This window comes from Schistocerca gregaria, chromosome 1 (genome assembly GCF_023897955.1).
Source record: "Schistocerca gregaria isolate iqSchGreg1 chromosome 1, iqSchGreg1.2, whole genome shotgun sequence".
Lineage (NCBI taxonomy): Eukaryota > Metazoa > Arthropoda > Insecta > Orthoptera > Acrididae > Schistocerca > Schistocerca gregaria.
Genome location: NC_064920.1, coordinates 573,059,247 through 573,082,992, shown reverse-complemented (window position 1 = coordinate 573,082,992; position 23,746 = coordinate 573,059,247). Strand labels below are relative to the sequence as shown.

At 38.4% G+C, this 23,746-nt stretch overlaps 1 protein-coding gene across 1 annotated transcript in view; it reads right to left on the bottom strand.

Moving 5' to 3' along the window:
- LOC126361248 (protein sneaky) overlaps nt 1–23,746 on the bottom strand; it is a 260,828-nt gene that overhangs the window by 24,139 nt on the left and 212,943 nt on the right. Inside the window, exon 11 of the mRNA XM_050007779.1 lies at nt 15,115–15,228. Within this exon, the coding sequence (XP_049863736.1) occupies nt 15,115–15,228 (114 nt within the window). The remainder of the gene's footprint in view (nt 1–15,114; nt 15,229–23,746) is intronic.

Genomic DNA, 23,746 nt, shown 5'->3' with positions numbered 1-23,746 from the left:
ATAAGAGGCACTAGTGGTTGTGGCCTGTTCTGTGGAATGTCCCAGAGCAGTGTTGTTTGACACCTGGGTAGAGACTGATGTTCAGTGCCAAAGTTTGTGTCATGATCACTAAGGATGCTTAAGTCACTCGTTTGTTCAGCTGCCATGGACTCAAAGTGATATTGGAGAGAAATTGCACTAATTCTTGAAATGTAGTCTGCAATGATACTGTTCACATTGCGGATGTAATGTATTTTGATGGCATACTCTGCAATAAGGTTAAATGTCTAAAGTGTTGTAGAATGGCATCCTGAGATCAGTTCCTGATGGCATTTGCGATCTGTGTACAAGGTCACCACGTGCCTCCTTTATGTACTTGTGGAAGCATTTGACTGTCACATATATCACAAGATGTTCTCAGTCAAATGCTGACTGCTCAGATTGTAAAGAAGATGGTTTCTTCGAGAAGAACAAAAGTGGTTGGGGCACTCCATCTATCACCTGCTGAAGCACAGCCCCCATCACAGTGTCACTCACATCAGTTGTGAGGGTGAATTCCATTCTCAGGTTAGCACATGCCAAAGTAACAACTTATGCTGGACAGTTCTTTGCCCAATAGAATGCTATGTCATCTCTGGAAACCATGCAACTTTCTTTTTCTGTGTTTATCTTTGCCAGATAAGGCGTTCATGAGGGGAGACTGCTCGCAGCTGCATGAGGAGGGTGTCACTGGTAGAAGTTAAGGATTCCAAGGAACTGACACAGGTCATGAAAAGTTTCTGGAAGTGGAAGGTTTTTCGCCATATCCAAGTGATCCACTGTTGGTTTGATGCCGGACACACACATTGAGTGTATGGCCTAAGAACAACACCTCCATTTGTTGAAGTTCTGACTTCTTTTTGTTGATGATGCAGCACCTTATCGTAGCACAATTAGAATTTGTTCTAGGTGATATGAATGTTCATCATGAATTCTGGAGAAGATGAGATGGGTGTTGCAGTACAGAAATCGAAGGAGTAGTCTATCAATAAAATGATGCCATGTTTGTGCAGCATTCTTGAGGCTGCATGGCATGAAGAGATTATCGTACAGTTCAAACGGGGTGATGATCACCGTTTTTGGGACATCTTAAGGGTGCATTGGTATTTAGGTACAGAGTAACTATTATGTATGGTTCTGATGCTATGTACCCTACAGTCTCCACAAAGTCAGACTGAACTGTCTTTCTTAGGTACAAGCTTAATGCGCAAAGCCCACAGGCTGTCCAAAGGTCACATAATGCCTGCTTGCAAATGTGCCTGTATCATGTTTTCATAAGTCTATAGGTCTGCAGAGCACAGACAGTGAGGTTTGTGGTGAGTGGGAGGAGTGTCGAGCTGGCTCAGCTGGAAACAGGTAGTGCAAAGATGTCGTTAGCAAGGTGGTGTCTGCCTGTCTCTGTTGTCAGCTACTGTCAGGGTGCACCATGGTGAGGTGACTGTTGTGTGCACATTTTGCCTGGTTGATTGGGGGGGGGAGGGGGGGAGAGGGGGGTTGAAGGTGGCACCCCATGTGTTGCAAACAGCAGCGGAGAGTGTATGATGTGTAAGTGTTCATGTGTCAATATGAGTGCTGCCTCTGTCTCCCTAATGCATTGATGGAGGTCTGTGTTGTTGATGCATAGTATCTGTGCTTTTCTGTTGCAGCTCACATATCTTTGGTGAGTCTAAAATTGTATACATTATCCCTTTCTCCCTTTTTATAAAGCAGCTTTACCACTGAGTACTTTAAAGGAAAAATTACAAACATGGCTAAATACAAGGCTAACATGTGCAGCACAATACTTAAATATTCTGCTTGGCACTCCATCATAACCATGAGTCCTCAGTCTTCAGTGATTTAATTATTGACTCAATCTCCCCCTTGTCTGTATTACAGAGGAATATTTCAGACATCAGTCTCAGGAAGGCATTTGCCAAGAGTTATATGATTCCTGGTAGAAGCCAAATTTTTATTTAATTCATCAGCAATGCTCAAAAAATTATTGTTAAAAACTGTACATATATCTGATTTATCAGTAACAGAAATATTTTTACTGTGAACTGACTTTTATTGCCAACCTTGTGCTGCTAACCAGACACTTCCTTCACAACTGACCACACAGTTTTAATTTTATCCTGTGAATTAGCTATTCTATTTGAATACCACATACTCTTTGTCTTCCTAATAACATTATTAAGCACCTTACAATACTGTTTGTAATGGGCTACAGCAGCTTGATTTTGACTACTTCTGACATTTTGATATAATTATCGCTTTGTTCTACATGATATCCTTATCCCACTAGTCAGCCACCTGGGCTGCCTGCTACTGCTAGAACCCAGTTAAGAACATTCTAATGGAAAGCAGGTCTCAGAGAGCATGAGAAAAGTGTTAAGGAAAGCATTATATTTATCATCTATGTTATCAGCACTATAAACATCCTGCCACTCTTGTTCCTTGACAGGGTTTAAAAAAACTCTCTATTGCTGTTGGATTAACTTCCCTAGATAATTTGTAGTTATATGTGACATTTGTTTGAGTACAAAATCCTTTTAGTGTTAAAATTTGTGCAACGTGATCTGAAAGGCCATTCACACTTTTACTAACAGAATGCCCATCGAGTACTGAAGAATGAATAAAAATATTGTCTATGGCTGTGCTACTGTTCCCCTGTATCCCAGTTGGAAAAAAACACAGTCTGCATGAGATCATAAGACTAGGAGATCTACCAACATCCTTTTTCTTGCACCAGCGTATACAAAATTTATATTTAAATCACCACATATAACTAATTTCTGGTACTTCCTAGAAAGCGAATCAAGAGCCCTCTCTAGCTTGAGCAGAAGTCAGAGTTAGGGGACCTATAAACAATGACAATTAGAAGTTTAGTTTCATTAAATACAACTGTCCCTGCACAACATTCAAATATCTGTTCAATGCAGTGCTGTGATAGGTCTAGGGACTCAAATGGAATTCTGTTTTTTACATACATAGCAACTCCCCCACCCCACAAGGAATTCCTTGAAAAACAGCCAGCTAATATGTATCCTGGTAAAGGAATCACCTGAATTGGCAAAATATTTGAGTGGTGCTCTGACATACCAATAATTTCAGAGTCAACATCTGTAAGCAGTTCACTAACTTTATCCCTAATACCTCTTAGATTTTGATGAAATATGCTAATTCCTTCTCTGCTTGGAAACATGAAATCCTCTGAAGGGCGAGCCCTTAGTTAGAGGGACTTCCTTTAAGTAGGTATACCTATCAGCTGACTTCAATCTAAAAAAGGTGCACCTCTAACACCAACTACTACATGAATTTTTCCATGAGTGATCCCACCAGAACCCACTACACTGTCACCTACAAGCTTTGTCAGCCTCTCCTTCCCATACCCATTGAGGTACAGGCATGCCGAGTGAAACCTGATTTGGTGATAGATCCAACTGGCACCACTGAAATGTGACCCATGCCCTCGGCAATCAGCACCCTCTCCAGCCCCACGTTAACACACCTGACAGCCGCATTACATTGAGGCTGATCATGATGCTGAAACAGTTGCACGAAAAGCACATTAGTGCTATCAGTTTCAATAGATATCTATACCAGGTGACCGCCTACATCATATTCCCTGTCTCCATCAAGACTGTTCCCTGCTCCACCCACTATCACTACCTGATCCTCCTTTGTAAAATTCCTACATAGCTCCCCTATGCTGTCAGTCACCTGAGCCAACCCTGTACTGTTTAATAGTTGCAGGTAGTATATCATCAAGGACATGCAAGTAGTTTTTGTTGAGGTTTAGAGATGTGTGTGATCATTGTGAGTTGAACTCAGTTGGTAACAGTACCTGATGTCTAGGAGGCTTCGACTACTGGTAACAGTACCTGAGGTCTAGGGATACTGGCTTTGAATACTAATTGAAATGTCCTTGATCCCAAGTTCAAAACCACCCACTGCTTAAATTCTGATTAATAATCAGCTTTGGCAGCCAAATATTTCTGGTGTAAGAAGTCACCCTCATTCTGCCAATGGCCTTGACAATTGGAGGAGCAGACAGAGGTTTAATGCACTCTCTTGTCCTTGGGGTGAGAAACTGCCCCTAAAGGCAGAAAAAATCAGCAATGATCAATGGCATTAGGATGCAGAAGGCAATGGAAACCACTACATTAAAGACACACAACATGTATCCAAAGGACATGTGACCTGCAACTGAAAAAGTATCATGATGATCTCTCCAATGGCAAAAGATTCTGCAATAGTACCCTATTCCGATCTCCGGGAGGGGACTGCCAGGGGTAAGATTACTATGAGAAAAAGACTGAATAATTAATGAAACGACAATGTTCTATGAGTCAATGCATGGAATGTCAGAAGCTTGAATGTGGTAGGGAAGCTATAAAATCTGAAAAAGGAAATACATAGGTTCAATCTTGATATAGTAGGGGTCAGTGAAGCGAAATGGAAAGAAGACAAAGATTTCTGGTCAGATGAATGTATGGCAATGTCAACAGCAGCAGAAAATGGTACAACAGGAGTAGAATTTGCTATGAATAGAAAGGTAGGACAAAGACTGTGTTACAGTGAATAGTTCAGTGATAGGGTTGCTCTTGTCAGAATCAACAACAAACCAGCACCAACAACAGAAGTTCAGATATACATGCTGATGTCGCAAGTTGAAGATGAACAGATAAAGAAAGTATATGATGATATTGAAAGGGTAATACAGTAAATAAAAGGAGACAAAAATCTAATAGTTATGGGGGAGTGGAATGCAGCTGTAGGGGAAGGAGCAGAAGAAAAGGTTACAGGAGAATATGGGATAGGGGCAAGGAATGAGAGAGGAGAAAGACTAATTGAGTACTGTAATAAATTTCAACTAGCAATAGCAAATACTCTGTTCACGAATCACAATAGGAGGTATACTTGGAAAAGACCAGGTGATACAGGAAGATTTCAGTTAGATTACATCATGGTCAGATTCCAAAATCAGATACTGGGTTGTAAGGCATACCCAGGAGTAGATACAGACTCAGATCACAATGTAGTAGTGAGTAGGTTGAAGCTCATGAGATTAGTCAGGAAGAATGAATACACAAAGAGTGGGATACAGAAGCGCTAAGGGATAATGAGACACACTTGAAGTTCTTGAAGCCTATAGATGCAGCAATAGGGAATAGCAGAGTAAGCAGTACAGCTGAAGAGGAATGGACATCTCTAAAACAGGCAATCACAGAAGTTGGAAAGAAAAACGTAGGCACAAATTAGGCAACAGTGAAAAACCATGGGTAACAGAAGAAATATTTCAGTCAATTGATGAAAGAAGAAAGTACAATAATGTTTAGGGAAATTCAGGAATACAGAAATACATACTACTGAGGAATGCAATAAATAGAAAGTGCAGGAAACTTAGACGACATGGCTCCATCAAAAACATGAAGAAATAAAAAAAGAAACGATTGTGGAAAGGACTGACTCAGTATACAGAAAAGTCAAAGCAACCTTTGGTGACATTAAAAGCAAGGGTGGTAACATTAAGAGTGCAATGGGAATTCCACTGTTAAATGCAGAGGAGAGAGCAGGTATATGGAAAGAATACATAGAAGGGAAAACTTCTCTGATGTGATAGAAGAAGAAACAGGAGGATATTTAGAAGAGATAGAGGATACAGTACTAGAACCAGAATTTAAGAGAGCATTGGAGAACTTGAGATCAAATAAGGCAGAAATGATATATAACATTCCATCAGAATTTCAAAAATCACTGGGAGCAGTGACAACAAAATGACTATTCACATTACTGTGTAGAATGTATGAGTGTGGCGACATACCATCTGATTCTCAGAAAAAGTTATCCACACAATTCTGAAGACTGCAAGAGCTGAAAAGTGTGAGAATTATCACTCATGCCTCCAAGTTGCTGACAAGAATAACATACAGAAGAATGGAAAAGAAAATTGAGGATGTGCTAGATTATGATCAATTTGGCTTTAGAAAAGGTAAAGGCAACAGGGAGGCAGTTCTGACCTTGAGGTTGGCAATGGAAGCAAGACTAAAGAAAAATCAAGACACATTCATAGGATTTGTCAATCTGGAAAAAGCATTTAACAATATAAAACAGTTCAAGAGTTTCGTAATTCTGAGAAAAATAGGAGTAAGCTATAGGGAGAGATGGGCACTTGGATTAAAAAGGGTGTAACACTTGGATGTAGTCTTTCCTTCCTACTGTTCAGTCTGTACATTGAAGAGGCAATGATGGAAATAAAAAAAGGATCAGGAGTGGAATTAAAACTCAAGGTGTAAGGATATCAATGATATTATTCACTGATGACATAGAGAAAATGAAGAAGAATTACACAAGGAATGAACAATATAATGAATACAGAATAAGGAGTGACAGTAAATTGAAGAAAGATGGAAGTAATGAAAACTAGCAGAAATGAGAACAGTGAGAAACTTAACATCAGGATTGATGATTGTGAAATAGATTAAGTTAAGGAATTCTACTACCTGGGCAGTAAAATAACCAATTGTAGATGGAGAAGGAGGACATCAAAAGCAAACTAGCTCTGGAAAAATAGGGCATTTGTGGCCAAGAGAAGTCTGCTAGTATCAAATATAGGCCTTAATTTGAGGAAAAAATGTGGACTGTGGGAAAACCAGAACAGAAAAGATTTGAAGCATTTGAGATATGGTGCTACAGACGAATGTTGAAAATTAGGTGAACTGATAAGGTAAGGAATGAGGAGTTTCTGCACAGAATCAGAGAGGAAAGGAATATGTGGAAAACACTGAGAAGGACAAGGGACAGTATTATGGGAAATCTGTTAAGACATCAGGGAATGAGTTCCACGGTACTAGAGAGAACTGTAGTATGCAAAAACTGCAGAAGAGGACAAAGATTGGAATACATCCAGTAAATAATTGAGAACGTAGGTTGCAAGTGCTACTTTGAGATAAAGAGGCTGGCACAGGAGAGGAATTCATGCTGAGCCTGGTTGCCACTGCTGAGGCATAGTTAGGCCAGTATTCTCTGCAGGCACAAGGTGCAAATTATCAATGCACTGTAATCCAGAAGTGGTGTGATGTGAAGTGCATTGTGTAATGGTCACATTGTCATGACATAATACAGAGAACTGCATTAACACAGAGTAGCAAATTAGTGCACATTTCATGACAGATGCAGGGCCACCAGTGTAGGAAAAGTCAATCACAGTACAATGGGGACTACTTTCAATCATACATGGCACAGTTAATGGAACATACACTTTATTCACAATAGCAACTTTACATATGTATGCATCAAACAAGTAGTACTAAACACATTGTTTCTCTTCTCTCTTTGTTCTAATATTGTACACTGTGTGCCAGCCAGAGACATTCAAGACTCATGCAGAGATCAATATTCCTACAAAGTCAATGACAGGTTGCTGGTGGACAGCAAGCAGGAAACTGAAAAATCTTCGAATATTTAAAAACTAAGTAAAAAAGATCTCATTAGCCACTCCTTCTCCAATACTTGGACTCAATAATGTAATATCCACCAACCTTCAGTATTTCGTTAGTTAAATCCTGGTTTTGCCAGTATGTAGACAATTAATACTGATGTCTGTAAAGTTACATAAATCCTCTGTTCGAAATACTAAATAAAAAGAACAGGTGCAGAGTATAGAAGGAATAACAGTGTTTTTTTTTTCCAAATCCACTGTTTTTCTTCCATCATACTTAAATAAAGTAATGTAGGAATAATTACAAAAATCATGAATTTCAATAGATTTGTGTCAATCATAACTCATTTTTAAAATACTTTACAGAAGTTGCCAGATGGGGTAGCTTTGTCCTGTTAACATACGAGGGTTGTTTTTTAAGTAAGGGCCGTTCGAGCGTATAGTCCCGTAGTTCGCGCGGACGCCACAACAAGACACCGCGCCACTTCCCGTTCACACTGATGAAAGTTGCAGCTCTGTAGCTGACGTGTACGCATCGCTGTGCTACTTTATAATGTTTATGATTATTGAATCGCCCGCCGAGTGTGAGATACGGTCAGTGATACATTTTTTGACTGCGAGAAACCTATCAACTGCATAAATTCATCGTCAGTTAACTGAAGTTTATGGCTTGAATGCAATGAGTGAAGGTAAATTGTGCCAATGGGTTAGAGAGTTTAAAAATGGCCGTCAAAACGTTCATGACGAAGAATGCTCAGGCTGGCCCTCTGTGATCACTGATGATTTGGTGGCTGCAGTCGAAACAAAGATTCGTGAGGACAGAAGATTCACAATTTCCACTCTTTCTTTGGAATTTCCACAAGTTCCAAGATCGGTTTTGCACAAAATTGTGTCTGGAAACCTAAACTTTAAGAAACTGTGTTCTCGGTGGGTACCCAGACTCCTCACAGAGGACCACAAAGGGAAGAGATTTGCCACTTCATTGCACTTTTTGATTCATTACGAGGAAGAAGGGGATGACATGTTGAGTCAAATTGTCACTGGAGATGAAACACGGGTATCCCATATCACTCCTGAAAGCAAGCGACAACCCCACCCGTCAAGGTCAAAGCCAAACAGATGCTGTCAAAGCGCAAGATTATGGCAACTGTGTTCTGGGACCGGCGTGGTGTTTTGCTAGTGGACTTTATGCCATGAGGAATGACAATCAACTCAGATCCCCACTGTGCAACTCTAAAGAAGCTCTGCAGAGCAATTCAAAACAAAAGGCGCGGCATGCTGACAAAAGGAGTTTTGCTCCTGCATGATAACACTAGGCCTCACACCTCTCAAAAGACTCGTGATTTGATTGATTCTTTTGGCTGGGAAATTTTGGACCATGCACCATACAGCCCTGACCTTGCTCCTAGCGATTTTCACCTTTTCCGGTACCTGAAACACCATCTTGGCGGGCAGCACTTCAATGACAACGATGAAGTGAAAGCGGCCGTGAACTCTTGGCTGTCAGAGCAAGCGGCCGAATTCTTTGAAGAGGGAATTAAAAACTTAGTTGTACGGTATGACAAGTGCTTAAATAAACAAGGCAACTATGTAGAAAAATAGGTAAAAGTGTGTAGAATCAGAAAATAAAAGATTTTTACAAAAGTAGTTGTATCTTTTTTTTAAAAAATAAAAATGGCCCTTACTTAAAAAACAACGCTCGTATACCAGTAACTGGAATTGTCATGATGGGATGTATGGGACAAAGCTTGAGAATGAATGAATGAATGAATGAATGAACGGAGGATACTGAATGTATACAGAGAAGGGCAGCAAGAATGGTCACAGGTTTGTTTAATCTGTGGGAGGGTGTCACAGAGATACTGAAGGAATTGAATTGGTAGACTCTTGAAGACAGATGTAAACTATCCCAAGAAAGTCTATTAACAATGCTTCAAGAACTGGCTTTAAATGATTACTCTTGGGATACATTACAACCTCCTATCCATTGCTTACACAGGGGTTATGAGGATAAGATTAGAATAATTACTGCACACAGAGGCATTAGACAATCACTCTTCTCACAATCCATAGGTGAATGGAACAGGAAGAAACCCTTATAATTGGTACAATGAGACATACCCTCTGCCATGCACCTCACAGAGTAAAGAAGTATATGAAGATGTAGATATGTTTATCTCTCACGAAGTTTGTTGTTAACAATCCACTAAAGTTCAAAAGGTACAATGAGGTACATAATTACACTACCAGAAGGAAAAATGACATTCATTGCTCCACATTACGGTTGTCTTTAGCACAAAAAAGGGTGCTTAATGCTGTAACAAAAGGTTTTGATCACTTACCCAGTGATATAAAATGCCTGACAGACTGCAAAGTAAAATTTGATAACAAACTGAGAAAGTTTCTCAACAACTTCTTCTATTGCATAGCAGAATTACTATTATTGTATGAGGCATGTTTTTTTCAAATAAGTACCATTTTGAAATAAAAAAAAGTCGTGCTAAGATATCTCTATAATTCTATTTTTAAATGAAAGCCTGTACCTTAATCTACGCACTGACGCCATTACAGTCTGATTCTTCCTTGTTTACGTTGTCTACTGAGTGTTTAAGATGCCTCTGATAATCGTGAGTCCCACCAACAGTAAAGTACGGGCTGTTATAAGATTTCTTAGTGCTAAAGGCCTAAAAGCAATTGATATTCATCATGAGATCGGTGCAGTTTATGGAGTGATGGAATGGTAAGAGAGTGGATGAGAGCATTTAAAGATGTCCACACAAATGTGCATTATGAACAATGGAGTGGGCATCCTTCAGTCGTTAATAAAAGTTTGGTGCAGGAAGTGGACAATAAGGTGAGAGAAAACAGACGCTTTATGATTTTCTCCTTGTGGGATGACTTTCCTAATGTTTCTCATAGTGTTTTGTATGGCATTGTGATCGAGCACTTGAATTACCAAAAATTGTGCACACATTTGGTACCAAAAATGTTGATGGATGTGCACAAAACCAACTGTTTAGACAGTACATTGACTTTCCTTGAGCAGTACTACAAGGACAGTGATGATTTCTTAAGCCAAATTGTTACAGGCAATGAAATATGGGTGGCCTACTTCACACCAGAATCAAAGCAACAATCCACGGAATGGATTCAGATTCACCCAGAAAAGTGCAGTTTAAGCAAACAATTTCTGCCTGGAAAATCATGTGCACAGTTTTCTGGGAAGGAAAAGGAGTATTGCTTGTTGAATTTCTGCCTCATAATGAGTCAATCAATGCAGCAGCTTATTGTAAGACATTGCACAATCTGCGCCATTCAATTCAGAACAAAAGATGTGGCAAGTTGAGCAAGGGCATTGTTTTGCTGCAAGACAATGCCTGTCCGCATGTGGTGAATCAGACCAAAGATCTCATCACATCTTTTCAATGGAAAACTCTAGACCATCTTCCGTACAGCCCTGATCTTGCCCCCAGTGACTACCATCTGCTCCTGCACTTGAAGAAACACCTCAACGGTCAGCATCTTCAAGATGATGATGAAGTCAAAACAGTGGTGATGAGTAGTTAACAAGTCAGGTGGCAGACTTCTATGAGGAGGGTATTCAAAAACTGGTACAACATTATGACAAGAACCTCAATATTGATGGAAATTATGTAGAAAAGTAGATTAAGCTACAGTCTTTAATGTAAAAATAAAATTACTGAGATGTTTTAGCACTTCTTGTTTTAATTTCAAAATGGTACTTACTTAAAAAACATGCCTAGTAACAGTGGTGGGTAGGAATTATTAACTCACATCTGTATATCTTTTTTTTTTCCTTTAGAAAAAATAAGAAAATAAACATAGAAATGTTCAAAATTTAACAGTATGTACAAATTAATTTGCAATGTGAATGTAAAATGACTCTTTCCACATCATCATGATCTATCACGCAAAATGATCTATGGAATATGTAACTAAATAATTAAATTTGTACAACCTTCTAGACACATTTAGTATACATGGTCCATATACACTTGCTTGTGTTCTACATGTGGTTTGTTTTACTTTTCGTTCAAGACACTGGAATCCGATAGACACACATAGCACGGATGATTTCTGTTTTACATGAACATTTTCTGCACATGTCTTTGTGGCACTTTGCACAGGTGCCAATGGTCTTGATGTCTCTCTACAGTCTGATATGGCACTTCCTCCACTTTCTAGGTGATTTTGGTCCCGTATCCTCTTCCTTTGCTTATGTTCTTGCTCTATCATTCCCTTGAGTTTATTTGCCAGCTGAAGTATAAACTTGTTCCTTTCCATTTTCTTCTTCTTTACTATTTTTAAATGACCCATGCATTTATTGCCAACCTTGTTCAAGATGTTGTAGAAGACATGAGTTGGCCATCTCCAACATGCAACCTTTGTGGTATAATTACAGACCATTTGGTCAACCATATCCACCCCACACTTTGTTTCACTGTAGAATGTTATGGCTTCAGGTTCCTTTTTTCCTCCCTTGCTTATTGCTGCTTTAGCATGCAGTGTTCTCAGAAGAATCACATTTTTATTCTTCTTTCCTTGGTATACAGTCATGGTGCAGTCTGTGTTGCCACTAAGATTCAGGATGATGGTGAAGTGTATTTCAGAATTGGGCTTCCTTACTTCATAAGGGGTTTCACAAAAGATCTTGTTCACTGTACCAACTAATGAAGTTTTCTTTTCTTTGAGTTTCTTAACAAGTTGAAGAGATGTAAAGAAGTTGTCTTCTGTCACATTTCTTCCTTGATTTACAAATGGCTCCATGAAACACAGATGATGGACTCTCAAAGTTGTTGCTTCTCTCTATGTGTGTCCTCTTTGCCAAGGTATTGAGAGGCATTACGTATTTACTTTGTTGTTACATTGACAACCAACCAGAATTTGAGAGCATACTTGTTTGGTTTGTTGGACATGAATTGAGTGAACTTGCATCCTGCTTTTCTTGGTAATAGTTGCTCCTCAATGGTCATATTTTCTTCATGGTGGTAAGAACAAATACTGTTTACAGTGAACTCTTTCCAAATTCGAGATACAAGAGTGATTTGTTGAATGCCAGGCATTCAGCTCAGGTTTATTTTTCACCAAAATGAAGAAATCTGAGAAGCTCCTGAAACCTGTCCCTTGTCAAAATGTCCTTGATAAAAGTAGGTCCCCAACAGTGTGACCAGATGTAGTGATCCATACCATTCACGGAAAGGCATGTATCAAATAAATCAAAGATAGAGCTCAGAGTAAAGATGTCCATGATCATAATTATTCTGCAAACATCAAGCCACATACTGTGTGAATGTATTACTCAACAGGTGAGGAGTCTACCTTCTGGAAAGCATTTGTAATCTTCTTGGAGCAAGGAGGAATGAAGGAGCTCCGGTACCATGGAGGATGACCACCACCAAGGAAGACAAATATGATGTATATAAGTGATTGTTGTTACATACTATTCACAGACAGAATGTTAATGAGAGTTCACAGTATGTTAACAACATGTCTTTGAGACATTAATATTAGTTGGTTCCCATGTAACGTTGAAGCGTTTATCAGTTTGTGACAATATGCAGAGTTAATTGAACCAACCTACATTTCATTTAAGTAGAGAAGCAGTGTTTTGTTTTATAGCCACTTAACTTATAGAAATCTGCACAGAAGAAAGAAGTGCAGTGCTTAGCAAGCATGGGACACAGCATACCTGGACCCTGAGATAATTCACGAGAGTTTGAAGGCTGAATCTCAACACCAGTCTAATAAAGGAGTGTTAAGGCAGCAGGGTTAGGTATAGCTGCAAGGAGTAATAGATGTAGAATAGATGTTGCCAAAGCAGTCAAAACATTGCCACACTAGCTAAATACAGCAGTCAACAGCCACTCATAAACACCCCTCAGAGATCATCCAGACGTACATTTTGTGCAAATGACACCCTGAGTATCAGTTTCTCCAGCCCTCAAGTGACACAGTCCAGGAACTGCTTTTTAGTACTTTACAAACATTTGATACTGTGTATTTATTCATGAGAAGTAGCATTACTTTGTCAAAAATAAGACAGAAAGCACTGGTGACAGAGTTGTTTATTCGTTGCCAAGCGTAAGCATTGGGACCTTCTCTCTCCTTCAGAGAGTTCACAGCTGACTTTCTTCCAGAAGATGAAAACTTGACAATTTTCCACACAGTTTCATCCCTAGAAACTATCTTTGTTGATGCTTCCAACTGCACTTGCTGTGAAGAGAGAGTTGATGATTGACATAGATCAGCATATGAATCCTTTTCCACAAATCACTCCCAGTTCACAATGTCTTCATCTTCACTTGTCTCAGGTACATAATTGTCATCTTTATCAGTGAAGTCAATTTCCAATTCAACTACAGAATTCTCTAAGAGGTGTAACACTTCTTCATCAGAAAGTCCATGCTGATGATACAAGTTCCAAAATGTGTCTCTTGGATAAAGACTGTTACCTGAATGTCATGATATAAACAGTGGTAGATTGGAGTTTATATGTGCCAAGTTGCAAAAATGAGCAGCAACTGCTTTGCATGACTGTTGCCTTTTGTCACTTCATTGTTGGATTACAGTGGGGTCAATTTGACCCTATTCACTACTGTAGGTATATTGAATGGAATGTCAAAGAAAATATAAATAATTCATAAATTGGATTGTTATAAAGAAGAGAAAAAAATCAGAAAACTCATGTGATTTCATAACGCAGTAAATAAATTCAATATAACAAGGATGGAAAAAGTATGGCAGGGGTCATTTTGATCACTGCCACCACTATAGTGTTAAATACAAAAGAAAACTGGTACTCCCTACACTGTCAGTCTTCCTAAAGCTGAACTTGTCTCTAGAATGGTGTAAATGAAGAATATTCACAATATTAACAATTAATGTCCAGTGGCAATTTTTTAAAGAAATACAATATGATATAAAAATTAGTTTATAATTCTACCATTTAAAAATTTTGCATGAGGCAACCCCATAATAACTATGATAAACATACGTATTGAAAGGAAAAAGCACTGCTCACCTTACAAACTAAGTGATACTACATTGAATGTGCAATAATTTCTCACTTCTCACATGGAATGCTGGGAATGGATGTATGTGATCCCCACACTGCAGATATACTGTTCATGCAGAGTAGGCAGTATATAAAAGAAACAAACATGTTTCTGTGTTTTGGACTTCTAGGAAGACAGATGTGACACACAAGGGCCTTCACTACATGTGGACCTCACTCATCCTGGGTCTCAAGTCACCTGCCTTCATTTTTAACCTTCCCCAACGCACTCCTCTCACCTTCCCGGTGAAGGAACTATTACTTCTGAGTTAGGTAGTACATTACTTTTCCTTTTATATATGTCTGTCAGCAGTACCAAAGATTTTGCCTGCTGAAAGTACTTGGCAGTCTCATAATTTATTATTTTTCCTGACTGAATGTATTTATTTGTTTTTTATGTCACTATCTGCCATTCATCAATTAGATCTTAAAATGAATAGTAGTTTGTTTCTCAATAATTATTTTTGTTCTGTCCTAGAATTCCACTATAACAATAAGATGACAACAGAGTTGTATCATCAGTTACGGATTAAACTGTGATACATTATTGGTGGGCAGTTTATTCAATTTTATTCCTTAGTATCTGCCTTCATACCTCCATTTGTTTTATTCTTGCTTGATGTTTAATGGTAGCTTTCATGTGTTGTAGAATGCCAGCTCTAGTCTTCAGTGTTTCATTGTAAAGGAACAAAATTCTCCTCTTCTCTTGCTGTAAATATGTGAAAATACCTTTAATTTATTGGTGAACATAAAGTACATGCTAGTACATCATTTTAGTGACTTATAAAAATATTTGCATTTAGATTATATTATTTTTGCTTAATACTTCCTCAAACAATAATCTGTGTGGTGCCTAGTAAAAAAATATTTGGGAAGTATAGAAACAGAACAGATGTGTCTAAAATAATAACATTAACTCAAACAAGAAAAGTGCAGCAGTGTGTGCGTTTATACATACATAAACACTCTAACTTACTCTCTCCCTCTCTTTCTTTCACACACACACACACACACACATACACACACACACACACACACACACACACAGTAACTGGCCTAGGAGGAAGTGTGGATGTTTCATAAGTTTCGTAGTTGACATGTCTAAGCAGTCTACAAGCAGCAATTCAATATCTTTTTCTTTATGGCACATAAAGTAAGGATACATACTGATCATTCATACAAATATGTTATATATGTATTCACTAGATTTGCAAGACTTCAGCTGAGACACACCGTTACAAATACATGAGTAAAATTAATTGCTGGTAGAGTAAGTCTTCAAAAAGAAAATGAAAAAAAAAAAAAAAAAACTCTAGCTCGTCTGGTTGAAATAGAATTTTGATTAAGATATAGAGATAGCGACTGTGACCTGCATCACTCAGAAGCAAGATCACTGGCAAGTGAGGAATGGAACAAGTGTGGACTAGCTAAATACTTCTGTGCATTCGGAGCTACGATAAGTTGTGGACATGCTATTATATTGCACTTCATGAATAAAATTTATGTGCAGTTAACCACTTTGATTCCATTATTAGGACATTCCCTGTCACCTGGTTATAGGGAATACCCCCATAAATTACAATTACTTAGTGAGTACTGTATTTTACTATGCTGTCTTGTATCCAATCAGTGAATACTAGAGTATTTTCTGACACATTAAAATATACCGCAAGGATAGCATTTCTAAAATGATTGAACAAGTCTGAGGTACAATTATAGACTTTTCTATGGAATTTTGAGTAGACTAAATCTCTTTAATGTATATTTACCATGAATTATAAAGGACATTATGTGTACGCGAACAATACTAAATGGTTGAATAGTATCACACGCTAACAAAAGCCAGACTCTTTCTTAATAATTACTTTATTTAAGAATAACAATGGACACCCCTATTTGATGCAGTGATATATGTAGCACTATATTCAGAGCAATAAATTAAGTCCCTATTAATCCATTCTTGAACTACTGCTGTATCAATTATTAATGATCTTAATTCACAGTGTGAAGGACAGCTACAGGTAAGTTAATACCATCATAAAACGCATGCAAATGTTTCACGTAACTACTTCCTAGGCATCAGATAACACACTGAAAATACCAAACACCTGCTCAAAAAAGGTTAATTTTGTATTTGGTCCTGTGTTAAGACAAAAATAATGAAATAAAAAAGTTGTCGCTTTCCTAACTGCAGACCTTATTATTCTGTGAACTCACATTCTCAAGAGAGACTGTAAGAAGTAACAAAACTTTTGCAGTACAGGAATGAGTTTGTGGTAATACATTGAGTTATTAATTGCTTATTTAACAGTATCTCTCAAATAGTCATATACACATTCCATTGCAAAATTTCAATTGCATATGTAGTACCCACCCAACACATTATTTTCAGCAAAGTATGAAAATCACAACTCAACAAAACATATAAGTTCCTTTAGGTTACTAGAATGTACTACAATTATAATCTACATTAGATGACTCATATTCTTTGAATCATGGGATAAAAAGTCTGTGAGATGTGGAATGAATTCAAAGATGTATTTTTTTTTAATGAAGCGCAATACAAAATAACAACTTAAAATTGAGAAATATTCTAATATCACAATTTTAACATCACATATAATCAGATGTATTAGTTCTAAGAATCACTGTGGAAACAGTGATAATAGAAGCAGGAGGAGACAGCCAATAAACAATTCTTTAAAGCATTCCAAACATAACTCCATTATAGTAGCACAAAACATTTATTATGTTATGATAGGTTGTTGAATATATGTATACCCGCACATATTACTTCCTTTTGTATTGCCGACAGACACTTTTAAGCCTTTTTCAGAAGTGGTCTTTTAGTCTCAGTATTATAGTCACTGCATGGGAAAACTGAGATACCATTGACAGCAAACAATGTTTGTTATTGTATTTACTGTGAAATAGTTGTAAAAATATATTTTTGTAAGATGTCTCTGCACATACATCCACAATTAACACAAAATATAATTCACATTCTTCTGTAGACTGAAAATGTTATATTTGTGACTAATAACCACAGCAGTTGAGTCCCATAGTGCTCAGACCCATTTGAACCATTTTGTTATATTTGTTATGTAAAGTCACTTTAATAATTACTCAGAAGCTCATTAGGGAATGGAAATATATAGAATAAATTAACATCCTCATTTTTAAGTCAGTTGTAGCTGCAATTATGGCAATAATAATAAACTTGAACCAAAGTACTTCATTACGTCAAGGATGCAAGTTTTTCTATTTATGTTATTTGTTTGAAGTCCCAAAAACTGGACATAATCTATTCCTTGAAATTACATTTGAATAGACTGTTGTGTCAGAGGTACTAAACTTTATGTACTAAGTATTGTCAAAAATTCATTGTAATCTATTTGCCTTGAATAGTGTGTTGGTATTTTCAGATATTTCAGTAATTTTCTTTTGACACAGATAAGATGAATTTGTGGTGTCAACTATTCCACAGTATTTTAACTGATGCATGAGGACATCATGGCCTCCCACAAAAGCCTTGGTTAAGTTACAAAATATTCTCAGTAGTAAACTGTCTAAAATTATTGATGACACAGATGATTTATAAAGAAGAATATAGTCTATTAAAAACAGAGATTCCAAGACTTACCAAGCGGGAAAACGCCGGTAGATAGACACAATGAATAAAACACACAAACACACACACAGAATTTCGAGCTTTTGCAACCGGCGGCTGCTTCGTCAGGAAAGAGGGAAGGAAAAGGAAAGATGGAAGGATGTAGGTTTTAAGGGAGAGGGTAAGGAGTCATTCCAATCCCGGGAGCGGAAAGACTTACCTTAGGGGGAAAAAAAGGATAGGTATATACTCGCGCGCGCACACACACACACATATCCATCCATACATACACAGACACAAGCAGACATATTTAAAGGCAAAGAGTAAGGGCAGAGATGTAAGTCGAGGCGGAAGTGTGGAGGCAAAGATGTTGTTGAAAGACAGGTGAGGTATGAGTGGCGGCAACTTGAAATTAGCGGAGATTGAGGCCTGTACAGAAGCAGATAACCAGAGACACTTCCTCATCCCCTCAAACCCAGAACCTCTCACAGAAGAACCCCTAAAGTTCATGACAGGATACTTCCCAGGACTGGATCAGACTCTGAATGTGGCTCTCCAGCAGGGATACGACTTCCTAAAATCCTGCCCCGAAATGAGATCCATCCTTCATGAAATCCTCCCCACTCCACCAAGAGTGTCTTTCTGCTGTCCACCTAACCTTCGTAACCTCTTGGTTCATCCCTATGAAATCCCCATACCACCTTCCCTACCCTCTGGCTCCTACCCTTGCAACTGCCCCCGGTGTAAAACCTGTTCTATGCACCCTCCCACCACCACCTACTCCAGTCCTGTAACCCGGAAGGTGTACACGATCAAAGGCAGAGCCACGTGTGAAAGCACCCACGTGATTTACCAACTGACCTGCCTACACTGTGACGCTTTCTATGTGGGAATGACCAGCAACAAACTGTCCATTCGCATGAATGGACACAGGCAGACAGTGTTTGTTGGTAATGAGGATCACCCTGTGGCTAAACATGCCTTGGTGCATGGCCAGCACACCTTAGCACAGTGTTACACCGTCCGAGTTATCTGGATACTTCCTACCAACACCAACCTATCAGAACTCCGGAGATGGGAACTTACCCTTCAATATATCCTCTCTTCTCGTTATCCACCAGGCCTCAGTCTCCGCTAATTTCAAGTTGCCACCACTCATACCTCACCTGTCTTTCAACAACATCTTTGCCTCCACACTTCCGCCTCGACTTACATCTCTGCCCTTACTCTTTGCCTTTAAATATGTCTGCTTGTGTCTGTGTATGTATGGATGGATATGTGTGTGTGTGTGTGTGTGTGTGTGTGTGTGTGTGTGTGTGTGTGTGTGTGTGCGCGCGCGAGTATATACCTATCCTTTTTTTCCCCCTAAGGTAAGTCTTTCCGCTCCCAGAATTGGAATGACTCCTTACCCTCTCCCTTAAAACCCTCATCCTTTCATCTTTCCTTTTCCTTCCCTCTTTCCTGACGAAGCAGCTGCCGATTGCGAAAGCTCGAAATTCTGTGTGTGTGTTTGTGTGTTTTGTTCATAGTGCCTATCTACCGGCGCTTTTCCCTTTTGGTAAGTCTTGGAATCTTTGTTTTTAATATATTTTTCCCATGTGGAAGTTTCTTTCTATTTTATTTACATCATCATTAATTTGAAGAATATAGTCTGTTAGTTGACAATTGTGTTCAAAATCGACTCTTTTTTTTCACTGAACATAGCTTTTGTACTACATATCTACGCATACTGTTGTACATCATGCCAAATTTTTAAAAGAAATGCTTGGAGTTTTCAGCTTGTTAGATGTCCAGTCAAATTATGAGACAGTTAGGAATGGCTCTAAGAAAAGAGTGAGGCAGATTAATGATAAAACTGTGGAAGATTTGAAAGAAAGCTTCAAAAAGGTTAAATGGGGTGAAGTGCTTAATGAGTCTAATGTTAACTCTAAATTCAACATATTTCATAATGAGTTTGTATCCAGTTTTGAAAGTAGTTTTCTTAAAAATACAATTAAATGTAATAATAACAGTTAATCAAAGAAACCTTCGATCACTTCAGGTATCAGAGTCTATTCACAGTGAAAAACGGACTTGAACAAAATAAGCAGAAAAAGTAATGAACTAGAAATACTTTCTTATTACAGACACTATAGTACCATATTTGAAAAAGTTGTAAAAATATCTAGAAGTACGCATATTTTGTCAAAACTCACAAGTATGATTACAAAATAAAATCAATATGGAATATCGTTAAAGAAGAGACAGGGAAAGAAGCCATAGAAAATGGCATGATTTCTGTTACAGGGAATGGGAGTATTGTACGAGGGCTATCCACAAAGTACATTATGTTTTCGTTTGTTTCCGTTAGGGGTGGGGCTAGCACGGCCATCTTGGTGTCATGGCATTCCGCTGCTCAGTCAGCATCCTGCCGTGTTAGTGAGAGGTTCGTGCTGTACTCCGTTGAGTTACTGTGACAGTTTGAAATGTCAGCGTTAATTGAAAATGCCACGAAGTGTGAAGTGTGTGCTGTAATAAGGTTTCTGACTGCAAAAAACTGTACACCGATAGAAATCTATCAGCAGCTTTGTGAAGTGTATGGGGACAACATAATCACTGACGGTGGAGTGCATCAATGGGTCATAAAATTTAAAAATGGCCGAACTAATGTTCACAATGAAGAGCGAAGTGGAAGACCCAGCATAGTGACTGCCGAACTTGTCAAAAAAGTCGATGCCACGGACCATGAAAACTGTACTTTCACAATAACGGAACTCTCTAAGAGTTTTCCACAAATTTAACGAAGTTTGTTGCACGAAATCATTACCGAAAAGCTTGGTTACCACAAGTTTTGTGCAAGATGGATACCAAAAATCTTGACAGAGATTCACAAAAATCAGCGAATGGGTGCAGCATTAACGTTTTTGGGCGCTTACCAGAAAGATGGCGACTCATTACTCGATGGCATCGTTACTGGTGACAAAACATGGGTTAAGCATGTGAACTGCGAGACAAAATTGTAGTCAATGCAGTGGGGGCACACAAATTCCCCCCAAAACTCAATAAATGCATGCAGACAATGTTGGCAAGGAAGGTGATGGCGACTGTCTTTTGGGACAGAAAAGGTGTGATTTTTGTGGATTTCCTGGAAAGAGGCACTACAATAAACTCTCAAAGGTATTGCCAAACTCTGCACAAACTCAGAAGAGCAACACAAAACAAGCGCAGGGGAAAGTTGGGCTCAAAGATCTTGCTGGTTCACGACAACGCCCGGGCCCACACGGCAAATGCCACTCGTGAAATTCTTGAATCTTTTAAGTGGGAGTTGTTTCCTCATCCACCGTACAGTCCCGACCTGGCACCGAGCGACTTCCACTTATTCCCAGCAATGATGAAGCAGTTGGCTATGCAGCGTTTTGATGACGACGCACAGCTTCAAGAAGAGGTAACCACGTGGTTGAAGGCGCAGGCGGCCGAATTTTATGACGAAGGAATTTCCAAGCTCGTCCATCACTACAATAAGTGCCTTAATTTAAATGGCAACTATGTAGAAAAGTAGTATTTAAGTGTGGCTTTCATCTGTGTATAATAAAAAAAATTTCCAATACCTTATTTATTTTTAATTCCAAAACTTAATGTACTTTGTGGACAGCCCTCATAAAAGACAGTTTATGTGTATCAGATATTTTTAATAAGTACTTTTTAAAAACGGACAACAAAATTGGTGCAAATAGTTCAGAAGAGAAAGCAAAGCAGAACATTGAAGAAGCAACATACAGGACTTTTAGTGAAATGCAAATTAATCTCACATCCCCAGCTGACATAAGTAAAATTATCATGTGTTTAAAAACTAAAAGTTTAAGAGGGATGGATAATATTTCCAATAAACCACTAAAAAGTTGTGGCACTATAATATGTAATATTCATAGTCAATGTAATGCAGTATTAACTCAAGGTGTTTTCTCAGGCCTCTCTGTGAAAAGAGGTGTCTCCACAGATGTCGATAATCACCCAGTGTCAGTCCTTATGTTATTTTCTAAACTTTTTGGGGCTGTAATGTACTCCACAGTTGTCATCCACTTGTGCGGTAATGGGATACTTAGCCAATCACAGTTTGGATTCCAAAATGGCCGTTATACTGAGAAGCTATTTATCATTTATGGAGCACATAACAAAATCTTTAAATGATAAAATATTGTCAATTGGGATCTTCTGTGATTCATCAAAGACAATTGCTTGTGTCAGTCACAATACTCTATTAGAGAGGTTAAGTTTTTGTGGAATATACTGTTCAGCAAATGCCTCGCTTAATTCTTAATTGTCTGCCCCTATAGCTGAGTGGTCACCGTGATGGATTGCTGTCCTATGGGCCTGGATTCAATTCCCGGTTGGGTTGGAGATTTTCTCCACGCAGGGACTGGGTGCTGTATTGTCTTCATCATCATTTCATTCCCATCTGGCACGCAGATCGCCCACTGTGGCGTTGAATGTAATAAGACCTGCACCAAGGCGGCCGCCAGACCTGCACCGCAAGGGGCCCCCCGGCCATTGACACCAAATGCTCATTTGCATTTCATTTCCAATTCTTAATTAAGAAACACAATACAGGAAGTTGCCCTATAGGCTGTTTGAATTATACAAAGAGGGATAAGGGCGTCCATACCTGGGGGCCAGTGAAAGGAAAAAATATAACATATTTTTAAAAGGGGCAAAACTGGAACTTTTTAATGGCATCTTACAATTCGCCATTCATCTTTCAAAATATTAGAATTTCTCCATACCCCCAGGTCTAGCCCCCCATCCCCTTACAAGCTACTGTATGAGTGTGCTTGAAGAGGGATACCACAACACCCGGGTAGAGAGAAATTAGAATGGCAGGGGTACAGTGTTTAGTCATCAAACCCCTAGTGTCCTTGTGTTATGTAAACAATCTGCTATTTTATTTAAATCAGGAGGCAGAATTAATCCTAGCCACTCATGATACAGGCATTTTTGTGAAGCAAAGCAAAGAAGCATCAGTAGAGAAAGTAATATATGATGTGAAAATTGCTGAAAGATTTTGAACAAATGGGCTAGCTTTAAACTTTGATAAATTGCAATTCAACATATTCCACCTCCTATTAAAGGGACATTGTATGTAGGAGATACAATGCCACCATTGTTAAATTATCGAATTTTGTGACCCATTAGCTTGGAAACGTTTTAAAACACCAATTTACAATTTTCCATAATTATTGAATGCACATTTCTAGATACACTGAACTAGAATTATTACTAAAATTGTACTGTAGGGCAGGTTATCTTCTTTTTTTTCAAACACTCAATTTTTTGATAGAATTTTGTAAATAAATGAACATAAAAACAAAACAACTTATGATATTTTTAATTATTCTAGTTCAATATGTGTTGAATCTCACACTTGGCATGCTGTGAAAATTTCATGTCTCTACCACTATAACTTTTTTAGAAAACGGGTCATTTATTGCAAAAAATGCAGTTCAGAGATATTGAGGTTTAAAACATTTTTTTAAATTACAAATTCTTATACAGACTTACATTTCTGTGTCTCTTATGCATTAGAATTGTCCTGGCCCATGCCTGTGTCTTTTTCAGTGTCACAATAGCACAGTGCTTGCCT